The following is a 13,491-nucleotide window of genomic DNA, read 5'->3' on the forward strand; positions in this document are numbered from 1 at the left end:
TTGGGCTCCTAGTCTTCCCCTCATCCTAGGGCAAGCAGACAGGCAAGGAGGCTCGAGGGTAGGCCGGAAGCTTGAAACAAACATCACCTGCCTACAGGGCTCTAGTCATCCTTGAGTTCCCGCCCCTCACCTCACTCAGCCCCAGCTGCTGCCACCCCAAATCCCACCATTCCTTTCATCCCTCTGTCTAGGCTACCATCGTACCCCAATATGCCCCAGTATTCCTCTATGGGGCTCCCTGGGCCACACTTAGAGGCGCTTTCCCCAGGGAGCTGGCCCTCCTCCACAGACAGCCCCGCCCTGCCCCCCCCTTAGCTGAGCATCTCCCCCATGGGATTTAGGACAGTATAAAGTTTCAAGTTACTTTGCTCACAGGTTTCTTTTACTCGGCTTGGGCACTGTCCCTGCGCTCTTCAGCTCAAGGTGAGTGCTCTTACCGCTTGAGCCACAGCACCACTTCCAGTTTTCTGAGTGGTTTATTGGAGTTAAGAGTCTCATGGGGGAGGGGGGAGGCTGGGAAGGTGGCTCAGTGGTAGAGCGCTTGCCTTGCATGCCTGAGGCCCTAGGTTCGATTCCTCAGCACCACATAAGCAAAAAGAAAAAAGCCGAAGTGGCGCTGTGGCTCAAGTGGTAGAGCGCCAGCCTTGAGCTGAAGACCTGAGAGACAGCGCCCAGGCGCAGAGTTCAGGCCCCACGACCAGACCCCAAAAAAAGAGTCTCACGGACTTTCTTGCCCCAGCTGGCTTTGAACCACTATCCTCAGATTTCAGCCTCGTGAGTAGCTAGGATTACAGGTGTAACCCATTGCTTCCCTGCTTGCTCACAAGTTTTCTAGGCAAGCACCAGGAGGACACACCTGTGTGCCCCTTCCCTTGTGTCTGAATGGTGAAATGGAGTTTGAGCCTGAGGGAACAAGACCTCGAATAAGTGTGAGGCCCTCACTAGGCCTCGGCTTCCCCACCCTGCCGCCACCCTTACCACAGCACCTTTCTCCGCCGCCCCCACGGCCCCAGCTGCTGGGTCTTGCCCCAGAAACTGGGAGGAGCCCTCCAGCTCCCCTCCCTCCGGTGCACACTCACCCCACTTCTCTCCCAGCCACCCACGCAGCACCTCCTTCCAGCCCCGCCCTGCCCAGCCCCTCCCAGGGGCCTGCGGTGGAGCAGTCAGCTCCCACAGCAGCACCCCAGATTCAGCATCGTGCTATGGGGGGTCTGAGGCCTTGGGCCCGATATCTGCTCCTGCTTGTGGCCCACCTGCTGGCCCTGGGGCTCGGGGCTGTGGTATTCCAGGCCCTGGAGGGCCCTCCAGCACTCCGCCTCCAAGCCCAGCTCAAGGCTGAGCTGGCTACCTTCCTGGCGGAGTATGGGGCCTGCTTGCCACCTGGAGCCCTGGAGGAGCTTCTGGGCACCACCCTGAGAGCACAGTCCCACGGAGTCTCCAGCCTGGCCAACGGCTCAGACACCAGCAACTGGGATCTTCCCTCAGCCCTGCTCTTCACTGCCAGTATCCTCACCACCGCGGGTAGGCCACCATGCCACGCAACCCTAAAGGAGGAGGCTTCTGAGGTCATGACCCCGCCCTCCCCCCACACCCCAGGACCCTAGCAGTGCAGCCCTTCCCCCAGCGCCATAGCGCCAGATGAAGCTCCAGCTCTATCAGGCCTGACATCACCACTGGGGCTCCCCACACCAACACACCCCAACTGGTGCCTCCACTTCAGCTGCCAGAAGGGGTGTGGCCTCCACAGCCTCACCTGAGGCGCTGATCGGGACCCGGGAAAAGTACCTAGTCCACATGATATGGCAGAAAACACACACTGCGGGGTGGATTCTTGGATGGAGGGATGTGGAGGAAACAGAGCAGAAGGAATGTGAGGATGTTCTGATGATGATCTATTCACCAAAGCCACAGGATGCTGACAAAGGATGGAAGAATTCCTGTCTTCAGGAATAGCATGTACTTAGGCCCAGAGAAAGAAAGCAGAGACCCAACCTGGCTTTTGTTGTTCTGCAAATTGCCAAAGAGTTGGGGGAGGGTTGTTTTTTGGATTTTTTTGTCAGTTGTTGGGCTTGAACTCTGGGCCTGGGTGCTGCCCCTCAGCTCTTCAGCTCAAGGTTAGCACTCTACCACTTGAGCCACAGTGCCACTTCCAGTTTTTTCTGGTGGTTGGTTAATTGGAGATGAGTCTCACAGACTTTCCTGCCTTGGTTGGCTCTGAACCACGATCCTCAGATCTCAGCCTCCTAAGTAACTAGGATTACAGGTGTGAGCCATCCATACCTGGCTTCCAAATAGTTTTTGAATCCAAACCTTTATTTCCAATTTCTTTCGGAAACTCAAGAAACAAATTCATCCTGAGCCTGAATCCCTACATGTCAACATACAAGCTAGAACAGGACAGGAACACCTCCACAGAGCCCAGCTTCTCCAGCCACCTCAATACCCTTGTATTATCTCACATCTGGCTTCTGAGGGCATTGCGGTTTGCAACCTCTGGACCAGCTGATCCTGTTATCCCAGCATGCCTTGCTCTCCCACCTCTCCCTTAACACATACTTCTCCAGACCCAAATGCCTTCTCATTCATCCTGCCTCTTTGTAGTCCTTTGTGTTTTCCTGCCTGCTCTCCTACCGTAAGTCAGGGCCTGAGCAAATTCCAGCTCATGGCCTGGCACATAGACAGACGTGATGTCCCTTTGGGAAATGGGTAGAGGACACGCTTATGGACTTGGAAATATAGGTCAAAAGCAGAGCCAAGGAAATCTCTCAGAAAGTCTGGCTCAGCCTGAGGGTGTGGCTAATGGTCCTACACTTGCTTAGCATTCATAAGATCCTGCATTCAATCTCCAGCACCAGAAAACAAGAAAAGGAAAGAACAAATGAAGGAAGGAAGACGGCCAAGATCTCCCAAGACAGGACAGTAGTTGTGAGTTGTCCCAGCTACAACAGGCCTGAGGAATGTATTGTCTTCCTTTAGCCTTTCATTTTCTACGGAAGACAAGAGTGGCCCAGAGGAGTTGAGGGACTTACCCAGGATCCTAGCCAAAGAGCAGAGCCTGAAGAGCATGTGCAATGTGAGCCACTAGAGGGCAGCTTTCTGGCAGGACAATGGGGACCCCTTTTCAAGATCACTGGTAGGTGTCTCTCTCTCCTCCAGGTTATGGCCACATGGCTCCACTATCGGCAGCTGGGAAGGCCTTCTGTGTGGTCTACGCGGCTCTGGGGCTGCCAGCTTCCTTAGCCCTTGTGGCTGCCCTGCAACACTACCTGCTCCCTTCCTTCAGCTGCTTGGGTGTCTGGGCAACTACCCGCTGGCAGCTGACACCAGCCCGGGCTGCGCTGCTTCAGGCTACCGGATTCGGCCTGTTAGTGGCTACCATCTTCGTGCTGCTGCCGGCTCTGGTGCTGTGGGGTGTCCAGGGTGACTGTAGCCTGCTAGAGGCCATCTACTTCTGCTTCGGCTCCCTAAGCACCATTGGCCTGGGAGACCTGCTGCCTGGCCAGGGCCGTGGCCTGCATCCAGGGATTTACCACCTTGGCCAGTTCTCCCTTCTTGGTAAGTCCAGAGCGAAGCGGGGAGATGTTGCGGGGGGGGGCGTGCTTGGACTATGGCTCCCATAAGCCACTGGGGGAGCTGCAACTTACAGTCCAAAGAAACCTAGGGGCAGTGCTGGACGTGGTGCCAGGTGTCGGGGTGTCATCTCACTGGGGAACATCAAGAGCATCCAAGAGCGGCCCTAGCAACCTTTCCTCCCCAGGTTACTTGCTACTAGGACTCCTTGCCATGCTGCTGGCTGTGGAGACCTTCTCTGAGCTGCCACAAGTCCGTGCCATGGTGAAGTTCTTTGGGTCCAGTGGCCCTGTGACAGCTGAGGATCAACATGGCATCCTAAGCCGAGACGAGTTGGATCTGAGCACCCTGCCTCCCCCCACTCCCACCTCAGACCAGACCCCTCCTTGCTGACACGGCACAGGTGCCCAACTTCACCTTCTTTTACGTGAAGGAGCCAGAGGCAGTCATCAGGAGTGCTTGGGGAAGAATCTGGAGATGGGGGAAGTGGAGTGAAGCCAGGGGTATAAATAAGGACCTCAGGGAATAATGTGTTAATAAAAAAAAATTAAAATGGTCATGGTATGCAGTAGACACTATGTGGGAAATGAACTATGCAATTTGTGGGCAGGGATGGGAGGGGGAAACTGGGAGAAAGCGAAGGAAAGGGTGACATTGTCCAAAAAGAAATGCACTCTTCACCTGAGTCATGAAATGGTCACCCCTCTGTACATCACCTTAACAATAACAATAAAATTATAGTTATATTTAAAATTAAATAAAATGGTCCAGGCACCAGTGGCTCATGCCTGTAATCCTAACTACTCAGTATCTGAGACCGGAGGATCCCTGTTGGAATCCAGCCTGGGCAGGAAAGTCCATGAGACTCTTATCTCCAGTTAATTAACAAGGAAAAAAAAAAAAAGCCCAGCACAGTAGTTCACACTTGTAATTCTAGCTACTCAGGAGGCTGAGATCTTTTTTTTCTTTTTGTCGGTCCTGGGGCTTGAGCTCTGGGCCTGGGCGCTGTCCCTCAGCTCTTCAGCTCAAGGCTAGCACTCTACCACTTGAGCTACAGCGCCACTTCCGGTTTTCTGGTGGTTTTTTGGAGATAGGAGTCTCAGGGTCTCTCCTGCCCGGGCTGGCTTTGAACCTCGATCCTTAGATCTCAGCCTCCTGAGTAGCTAGGATTACAGGCGTGAGCCACCAGCGCCTGGCTTGGAGGCTGAGATCTTAAGATCAGGATTCGAAGCCCACTTGGGTAGAAAAGTCCCTGTGAGACTCTTATCCCCAGCCACTCAAAACCTGGAAGTGGTGCTGTGGCTAAAAGTGGTAGGTAGAGCGCTCGCCTTGAGCTGAAGAGCTCAGGGACAGAGCCCAGGCCCAGAGTTCAAGCCCCACGACCGACCAAAATAAATAAATATAAACAAACAAATAACTAAGTGGATTGCTACTATAGTGAGGTCCCCCCACCACCACAAAGAAAAGTAAACAGAACAGGAGACAAGCTGACCATTTCCGTGTCTTCTTTCAAAATGCAAATCTCCTCCTAGGTCATGGTCCTTGGAAGACCTAGCTCTTGCCTCAGTCTACCTTTGGGAATTGCCAAGTTGTCCTGGCGGTTTTTAGGGTGGCAGAGAGCCTGCCCTCTTCCTCCTATTGAAACCCAAGTTGTCCAGAGAGAAAGCATTGGGGCGCTGGGTGTTGGTGTCGGCTTTATTGCTAGGGAGTCTCAAGAAGGGTTGGGGGGTGGGGGTGGCGCAAGGGTCCTGGTCCCCCAAGGTCCCTGAGCCATTGGGGACACACACGCACACATTCATACCGACAAATAAATACGGCCTGGAGCACGCGGACACCGCAGGGTTGGGGTCCGCCGGCTGGGCGTCCAGGCACCCTGGCAAGGCGAGCGGGCACCGGCCCCGCGGAGGCAGCCGGGTCCCGGGGCTCAGCTCAGCGCGCAGCGTTCCCGCCGGCTCAGCTGCCGGCTCAGCTTGCGGCGCCGCTGCCGCGCGCCAGGCGCTCGTCCTCCTCCAGGGCGCTGCCGGGCAGGAAGGGCTGCGATCAGTACCCCGCGCGGCCTCCGGGTCCAGTCCTCCGCCCAGCTGCCTCCCCAGCCTCCCGGCGCCACCGGGCCTCCACTCACATCCGCTCCTTGTGGTCCAGGTCACGGACCAGCTCATCCCGCTGGTTCACCAGGGATACCAGCTCCTTCAGCAGGAGCTGCTCCCGGTGCTGCTGTGCCACGGTTTTCTGCCAATCTGAGCAGCGGAGGAGCCAAGGTCAGCAGATGCCCAGCCTGGCCCTGGCCTGCCCCACGACCCTCCTGCCCCATCGCCCACCTTTGATTGCCAGCATGGCGCGCAGCTCCCGGCTCAGCAGTTCGAATCTCCGCTCCAGGTCCTGCTCCTCGATGCTGGGCCGCAGGGTGCCAAGTCAGGACAGGGGACGGGGGAGGGGGTGCCCCGCTCCTAGCACCCCGAGACCCATCCCACCTCCCTACCAGTTTGCTTAGAGGTTCCGGGCTGATCTCAGCATTATAGCTTAGTCCTCATTCATATTCCTTTATTTTGTTTCAACTAGTCTTTTGTTTTATTATTTTTATTATTATTATTATGTTCTTGTGGTCATGGGGCTTGAACTCTGGGCCTGGGCGCTGTCCCTCAGCACTTCAGCGCAAGGCAAGCACTCTAACACTTGAGCCACAGCGCCATTTCCAGTTTTCTGAGTGGTTTATTAGAGATAAGAGTCTCATGGACTTTCGTGCCTGAGCTGGCTTTGAATTGTGATCATCAGATCTCAGCCTCCTGAGCAGCTAGGATTACAGGCGTGAGCCACCATGCCAGGCTCCAAATAGCAGCTTTAACTAAAGTAAGCTACTACTTCTGGCCCGCTGTGACCCGCTGGGGACGGGGCCTTGTAGGGGCGGGGCCTTGCAGGTGGGGCGGAGCCTTTGCCGGCAGGGAGGGGAGGGGCCTTACTGGAAGCGTGGAGTGGGGCAGGACCCGGGTCACTGCAGCAGGTACTCACAGTAGCTGCAGCTGGTCCTGTCTACGGATGAGAGCGTTCTTCTTGTTGACCAGGGTGAACCACTCCTGGATCAGCATTTCCTCCTCCAGCTTGTTGACACCTGAATCAAGCCAGGACAATCACCAGGACTGCCTTCTGTCCCGGCTGAGCAACTAGGCATCTTGGAGAGCAGGCTTGCTGCTTCGAGGCATCCTGGATGCCTGCGCTGTGTGCCTCTAGCAAGTGTCTTCCCTACTCCGGGCTCGGCAGGGGACAATGGTTCCGGCTGTGCCTCTCAGTTCCTCCCACCCCCTTGTGTGGAGGAGGGAACCCCAGATGCCCACCCTACCTGATTCCATGAGGCTCCTCAGCTGTGTCTCCACCTCCGCTGCCCGCCCATCTATCTGTCTCTGCTCCTGTTCCAGGGCCTGCAGCTCCGCACACACATACTGACTTGTGTCCTGGAACCGTTGCTGGGGGAGTAGAAAGGGGTGCAGGGGAGGGTAGGCTCACCCCAGGCCTTGCCCAGAAAGACCCACACATCAGTCCTCCCCACTGAGCCCTCCTCACCAGTCCAGACTCCTCCCCTGGAATTAAGGGTACCTCCTCCTCTGAGGGGGGACTCCCACCTGCAGACAGAGATCAGGTTATAAGGCTCGTCTAACCCCCAAAGGCCCCAGACCAGGATTTGTGAGCAGCCTGAACTGAACTGGGTCACAGACCCTTCAAAACTACTCACCAGCGGGCTGCTGCAGGGCTGGGGCAGCCGGAGGGCCAGGGGCAGGGCTGGGGGCAGGGACCGGGCCTTCCTGCGGAGAAAGAGGCCACTGAGGCTGGGAGGAACTCCAGACAGCCCAGTCTGGGCCTAGCCAAAACTTCACACAGCAAAGGTAGGCAGGCTCCTCAATCCCCGACCCTGCCTTCCTGGGAGAAAGGGGCCTATGATGGCCCAGACCCTCACTCTATTCCACTGCCTAGAGTCCTGTACCCATCCATACTCACCTTTGCACCAAGTCCCTGACCTCACAGGGTCTCCTATCACCTAGTGCTGGCATCTCCAGTATGGTTAGAGTCTCCCAAGGTGACCCTTAGTAAGCCCCAAAGCAGCCACATCGCCCAAGCTAGGCTATCCAGAGCCAGGTCTTAAGCCAGCACATCCATACTCTGGCCAAAAGGGGGCGCCCTCCTGCTTTATGAGTTTCCACACCTAGGGAGCCAACTGCATTCCTCCCACAGCACCAAAACCAGACAGGTTGTATGGACCTGTGAGTTGAACAGCCGACAGGTCAGGGCTTGGGCCTGATGTGCCCCAGCTCCATCGGCTTTCTGGGACTGGCTCTCTGGGGACCCTCAGCTGACAGCTGGTGACCCTTGAAGATGCAGCTCTGATCATGCTTCTGGGCCATAGTGTTGAGTCCCCCAAACTCTGCCCCAACTTGCACCCCTCTGAGAGGCAGCTCTGGACAACCCTTTGTCAGGTGCTATAAGCTCTCGCTTGGGTCAGTGGTGTCCTCATTACCAGCTGCCATCACGACCTTCCCAAACCTTCACCAACGCTGTAACTCTCTGTAACCCTTTTATCGTCCAGCCTCACTGCCACGGCCTGGGGGTGGCTCCGCCTCCACTTGCCTCCTACTGCCCCTCTTCACTCCCCCCACCCGGCCCCTGAGACACTACACTCTGGTCATACTGATGACTTTCACTTCCCTAAAACCTTCTTCAGGCTCCATCTTGAGCTACTCTAACCAACTTGACCTGCACAGCCCGGCACAGCCGAGCTAGGGCCTGCGCAGGCGCCTCAGGCTCCCATACCTCTTTTAGCCTTGCTTCCTGAACTTCTTGCCTCTGGAAGCAAGTCTTAATTTTTTTTTTTTTTTTTGGTCAGTCATGGGGCTTGAACTTAGGGCCTGGGTGCTGTCCCTGAGCTCTTTCACACAAGGCTAGCGCTCTACTACTTTGAGCCACAGTATACTTCCAACTTTCTGGTGGTTCACTGGAGATAAGAGTCACAACTTTCCCACCTGTGCTGGCTTTGAACTGTGACCCTCAGATCTCAGCCTCTTGAGTAGCTAGGATGAGAGGCGTGAGCCACCAGTGCCAGGGAAGGTCTGAACCTTGATTCTGAGGGTGGGTAGTAGCTTTGCCAGGGCCCCTGGTGACAGTCCCCACCCCCACCCCACCCATGCTGGTGGTTGTGAATGACTTCCTGCCCAGAGGTAATCTCTTCAGATTGGCCTAGCTTTTGCACCCAGGGAACACTGACAAATAATAATGCTACTATCGTCTAAGCATTTATGTTTCAGGCACTTTTTCTGTGCCAGTACTGAGACTTGAACTCAGGGCCTGGGCATTGTTCCTTAGCTTTTTTTTTTTCCTCAGAGTTGGTGTTCTACCATTTCTGGCTTTGGTGTTAATTGGAGATAAGAGTCTCGTGGACTGACGGGCCTGGCTCCACACTGGGATGTTCAGATCTTAGCCTCATGTGTAGCTAGGAATACAGAGGTGAGCCGCCAGTGCCTGGCCACTCTCCTTTTGGGAGATGCCCAGGCCCTGAGCTCAAGCCCCAGGACTGGCCAAAGAAAAGAGCAGAGAGAGTCACAGTCCAGAGTCACAGTCAGTCGAAAGAGCTGGGCCCAGCACAGGGTGCCAATGAACACTCAGGCTTACCGAACTGGGCTTTTATCTTTCCTCTCCCTGAACAGAAGTGTCCCACATGTAAAACGGGATGACAATCCCCTCCCCTTGGAAGGGGCATTCTAAGGAGCCAAGGGCTGCTGGAGAAAGGCCAACCATAAAGAGAGGGCCTAAAGCCGGGTCTCAGTGGCTCACGCCTGTAATCCTAACTACTCAGGAGGCTGAGATCTGAGGATCACAGTTCAAAGCCAGCCCAGGCATGAAAGTCTGTGAGACTCTTATTTCCAATTAACCACTAGAAAACCAGAAGTAGTGCTGTGGCTCAAGCAGTAGAGTACTTGCCTTAAGCTGAAGAGCTCAGGGACAGAGCCCAAACTCAGAGTTCAAGCTACATGCTAACAAAAAATAAAATAAAACAGAGAGCCTACCCAACAGGTAGGAGATAGAAAAGGCCAACTTCAAGCTGGGAGCTGTTGGCTCACGCCTGTAATCCTAGCTGCTCAGGAGACTGAGATCTGAAGATTACACTTCAAAACCAACCCAGGCAGGAAAGTCTGTGAAACTCTTATCTCCAATTAACCCCCAGAAAACTGGAAGTGATGCTGTGGCTCAAAGTGGTAGAGCGCTAGCCTTGAGCAAAAAGAGCTCAGGGATAGCGCCCAGTCCCCAAGTTCAAGCCCCACAACCAAAAAAAAAAAAAAAAAAGGCCAACTTCAGCAACAATCGAGCTGACTCATGCCAACCTCGATGGGAATCCCAGTGCTTCCTCCTCAGGCCTGACTCAATTCCTCTTTCAGTCCTCTCATGTATGGTCCCTCCTCCAGGAAGCCCTGTGGGTTGTGCCCGCAACAGGCTGCTCTTTGCACGGCGTTGTCATGAGAATGTGCCTGACCTCAACCCACTCTAGGCCTTTGGGAGCTTCCAAGGGTGCAGCCAAGCCATGTCACCTCCCACTTGGGAGGGTGTTGGGGGCACAGCCAATGAGGAGAAGGGTCAAGTATCTCTTGTGGGGCAGAGGCTAGAGGAGGGCTTGCCTCAGAGGCCCAGAGGTTGGGAGGCAGAACAAAGCATGTAGGATGGGAAGAGCCTCTGCTTTATGACTGAAAGAACGCCACGAGGCCGAGCACTGGTGGCTCATACCTGTAATCCTAGCTATTCAGGAGGCTGAGATCTGAGGATCACAGTTCAAAGCCAGCCAAGACAGGAAAGTCTGTGAGACTTTTATCTACAATTAACCACCAGGAAACCAGAAGCGGCACTGTGGCTCAAGTGGTAGAGTGCTTGCCTTGAGCTGAAGAGCTGAGGGACAGCGCCCAGGCGCAGAGTTCAAGCCCCACAACCGACCAAAAACCTCCATGACAACTGGGCACCAGTGGCTCACACCTGAATCTTAGATATGCAGAAGGCTGAAATCTGAGGATCACAGTTTGAAATCTGTCAAAATCTGAGCAGACAAATCATGTGGTTCAAGTGGTATAGTGTCCAGCCTTGAGCGAAAAATGCTAAGGGACAGGGCCCAGGCCCTGAGTTTAAGGCACAGTGCAATTCCATGACATACGTAAACTGACTGGGCTAGAAGTGGCTGTATTTCACTGGCCTAAAGCATCCCCTAAGACATGCCCCTGGTGCCCTTCACGGTCTCATCTGTAACCTCAGCCCTGTGTCTCTGAGCCCGCACTGGGGCCTCTTGCTCTCAGCCTGGCTTCCCCACCATCTGGAAGCCTTTGGGAGATGGCTGGCAGTTCCCTACTGAGCCCCACACTTCCCTAATGTTGCATGATTCCTTGCGAAAGTCCCTCTACTTGAGCACCACCCCCTCCCATCTTCTCAACTAGCTCAGATGGCCACTGCTGTTTCCAAAAAGCCTTTCTCAATTACTCCTTCCTTTCCTCCAAGCTCAGCATCTATCACTGGACAGCTGTGGGTATCATGCCTGAAAGCTGCCCTGTGACCTGGACCTCCGGGGCTGCGAGACCCTGCCCGATCCGGCTCCCTTCAAGACCCTGCCCGATCCTGCTCCCTTCAAGACTACTCGGCACAGTGACAGGACTCCCTGCGCAAGTCATCTGAGCTCTGTGCAAAGGGGGGAGGGGGCATGCCCCAGAAGGCTGTCCCACCTCCAACCTCCACTATAGGAAAAGAGGAAACTGGTCTCCAGCAGCTGGAGTTAAAGATTCAAAGCAGAGAACACAAAGGATGGCTTAAGTGGCAGAGTACCCGCCTGGCAAGCAAAAGTTCTGGTATGCCGGGTGGGGGTGATCCTAGCTACTCAGGAGGCTGAGATCTGAGGATCGCAGTTCAAAGCCAACCTGGGCAGGAAAGTCTGAGACTCTTATCTCCAATTAATCACAGCAAAAGTCAGAAGTGGTATTGTGGCTCAAAGTGTTAGCTCACTAGCCTTGAGTGAAAAAGCTCAGGGACAGTGCTCAGGCTCTGAGTTCAACCCCCACGACCAACAAAACAACACAAAAGGCCTGGAGTTCAAACCCAAAAACCACTAAGAACAAGAAAGAAAAGGGGAAGGGAGGGAAGGAAGGAGAGAGGAGAAAAGGAAGGAAGGAAGGAAGAAAGAAAGAAAGAAAGAAAGAAAGAAAGAAAGAAAGAAAGAAAGAAAGAAAGAAAGAAAGAAAGGAAAGGAAAGGAAAGGCAGGAAGAGAGGAAGAAGGAAGAGAGGGAGGGAGGGAGGAAGAGAGGTAAGGAAGGAGCAATCTGAGCACCTGTGACTCACACTTGTAGTCCTAGCTATTCAAGAGGGTGAATTCTGATGATCATGGTTCAAAACCAGCCCAAGTAGGAAAATCCAAGTAGCCACCAAAAAGCTAGAAGTAGAGCTGTGGCTCAAGTGGTAGAGCAGCAGCACTGAGCAAGAAAACTGAAAAAGCACAAGGCTTTGAGTTCAAACCCAGTACTAGTACTTTTTTTTTTTAAAAAGACAGCCAACAGGCTGGGAAAAGATCTTTAATGCCAATACATCTGCCAAAGTCCTAAAATCCAAATACAGAAGGAGTTCAAGAAACTAACCCCTCTCAAAGCTAATAAACCAATCACTAAATGGGCAAAGGAGCTAAGGAGAGACTTCTCAGAAGAAGGGATAAGAATGGGAAAGAATCTCAGAAAGGGTAAGAATGGGAAAGAAACACCTGAGGAAATGCTCATCATCCCTAGCCATAAGGAAATGCAAATCAAAACAATGTTGAGATCCCATCTCGTCCCCAGGGCCAACATTGTGAATTCAAACAACAAATGTTGGTGGGGATGTGGAGAGAGGAACCCTACTGCACTGTGGGTGGGAATGAGGACTATTGCAACCATTGCTGACAGCAAAAACAAACAGACATAGATTTCCCCTACAGAACATTACAAGTCACGGTACTGTCAAGACCCTTGTACATCCGTGTTCATTGCTGACTATTCACAATCGCCAAGTTATAGAAACAGCCTAGATGCTCTACGATGGATGACTGAATCCAAAAAAATATGTGCCTAGTGGAACTTTACACAGCCATTAGAAAGAATAACAGTATGTCATTTGCAGGGAAACCCAGCAACCTAGAACAAATCATGCTAAGTGAAGTAAGCCAAGCTCAGAGAGACAAAAGGTGTATGTTTTCTCTCAAATGCAGAAGCTAGGCCTAAAATACACTGGGACATGATCCATTCTATAGGTCTCTAGGCATTCACACACAGTGAGACCAAAGGAAGGATGGAACACAAAGCTGCAAAGCCTATGTGTCTTTGACCATATAAAACAATATTTATCGAAATGAACTCCAGGAAATGGAAGCGATAAATAAACAGATAAATAAATAAACAAATGCACTGCCAGGCACCCATGGCTCTCTCGCCTGTAATCCTAGCGACTCAGGAGGCTGAGATCTGAGGATCTCAGTGGTTCAGGGCCAGGCAGGAGAGACCGTGAGATTCTTATCTCCAATAAACCACCAGAAAACCAGAAGTGGTGCTGTGGCTCAGGCGGTAAAGCGCTCGCCTTGAGCTAAAGAGCTGAGGGACAGCGCCCAGACCCAGAGTTCAAGCCCCACGACCGACCAAAAGAAAAAAAAAGCCAGCAGTAGTTCAGGTAGAGCCCGGCCTCGAGCTCTGTCTGCCGGGCCCGAGCGGCCTCGGCGGGGCACTCACCGCAGGCCCGGCCCCCGCGGCCCCCGCGTCCGGCTCATCCGCCGAGAAGGAGTTGCTGCTCCGCAGCCTCGAGCGCCTCTTCTTCAGGAGATCCGCGTCCCGCACGTGGGAAAAGGAGCCGTGCGCCCGGGGCGGCGGCACCGGCCCCGCCTCCCCGTTCACCGA

The 13,491-nt window shown here is 53.9% G+C and overlaps 2 protein-coding genes across 2 annotated transcripts in view; one reads left to right on the forward strand and one right to left on the reverse strand.

Annotated features, from left to right (window-relative positions):
- The first annotated feature begins 1,202 nt into the window (after positions 1–1,202).
- Kcnk7 (potassium channel, two pore domain subfamily K, member 7) lies at positions 1,203–4,054 on the forward strand. Its single transcript, XM_013020923.1, has 3 exons — positions 1,203–1,521; positions 3,157–3,555; positions 3,758–4,054. Exons 1-3 carry the CDS (start codon positions 1,203–1,205, stop codon positions 3,961–3,963), a joined length of 924 nt encoding a protein of 307 aa, XP_012876377.1. The 3' UTR covers positions 3,964–4,054.
- Positions 4,055–5,251: 1,197 nt separating this feature from the next.
- The window catches only part of Ehbp1l1 (EH domain binding protein 1-like 1), an 18,608-nt gene continuing 10,368 nt past the window's right edge, over positions 5,252–13,491 (reverse strand). Inside the window, exons 13-21 of the mRNA XM_013020899.1 lie at positions 13,327–13,491; positions 7,558–7,572; positions 7,295–7,364; positions 7,126–7,184; positions 6,905–7,028; positions 6,577–6,676; positions 5,889–5,962; positions 5,693–5,807; positions 5,252–5,587 (exon numbers count right to left, since the gene is read on the reverse strand). Coding sequence (XP_012876353.1) covers positions 5,536–5,587; positions 5,693–5,807; positions 5,889–5,962; positions 6,577–6,676; positions 6,905–7,028; positions 7,126–7,184; positions 7,295–7,364; positions 7,558–7,572; positions 13,327–13,491 — 774 coding nt within the window. The 3' untranslated portion in view covers positions 5,252–5,535. The remainder of the gene's footprint in view (positions 5,588–5,692; positions 5,808–5,888; positions 5,963–6,576; positions 6,677–6,904; positions 7,029–7,125; positions 7,185–7,294; positions 7,365–7,557; positions 7,573–13,326) is intronic.

This window comes from Dipodomys ordii, unplaced genomic scaffold (genome assembly GCF_000151885.1).
Source record: "Dipodomys ordii isolate 6190 unplaced genomic scaffold, Dord_2.0 Scaffold54, whole genome shotgun sequence".
Taxonomy (NCBI): Eukaryota; Metazoa; Chordata; class Mammalia; order Rodentia; family Heteromyidae; genus Dipodomys; species Dipodomys ordii.

What these genes read in the sequence shown, in the direction of transcription:
- Kcnk7 (XM_013020923.1), top strand. Translation starts at nt 1,203, where the DNA reads ATGGGGGGTCTGAGGCCTTGGGCCCGATATCTGCTCCTGCTTGTGGCC. An exon ending in CAGTATCCTCACCACCGCGG is followed by an intron (nt 1,522 to 3,156) that starts GTAGGCCACCAT and finishes TCTCTCCTCCAG; the next exon opens with GTTATGGCCACATGGCTCCA. An exon ending in TGGCCAGTTCTCCCTTCTTG is followed by an intron (nt 3,556 to 3,757) that starts GTAAGTCCAGAG and finishes TTTCCTCCCCAG; the next exon opens with GTTACTTGCTACTAGGACTC.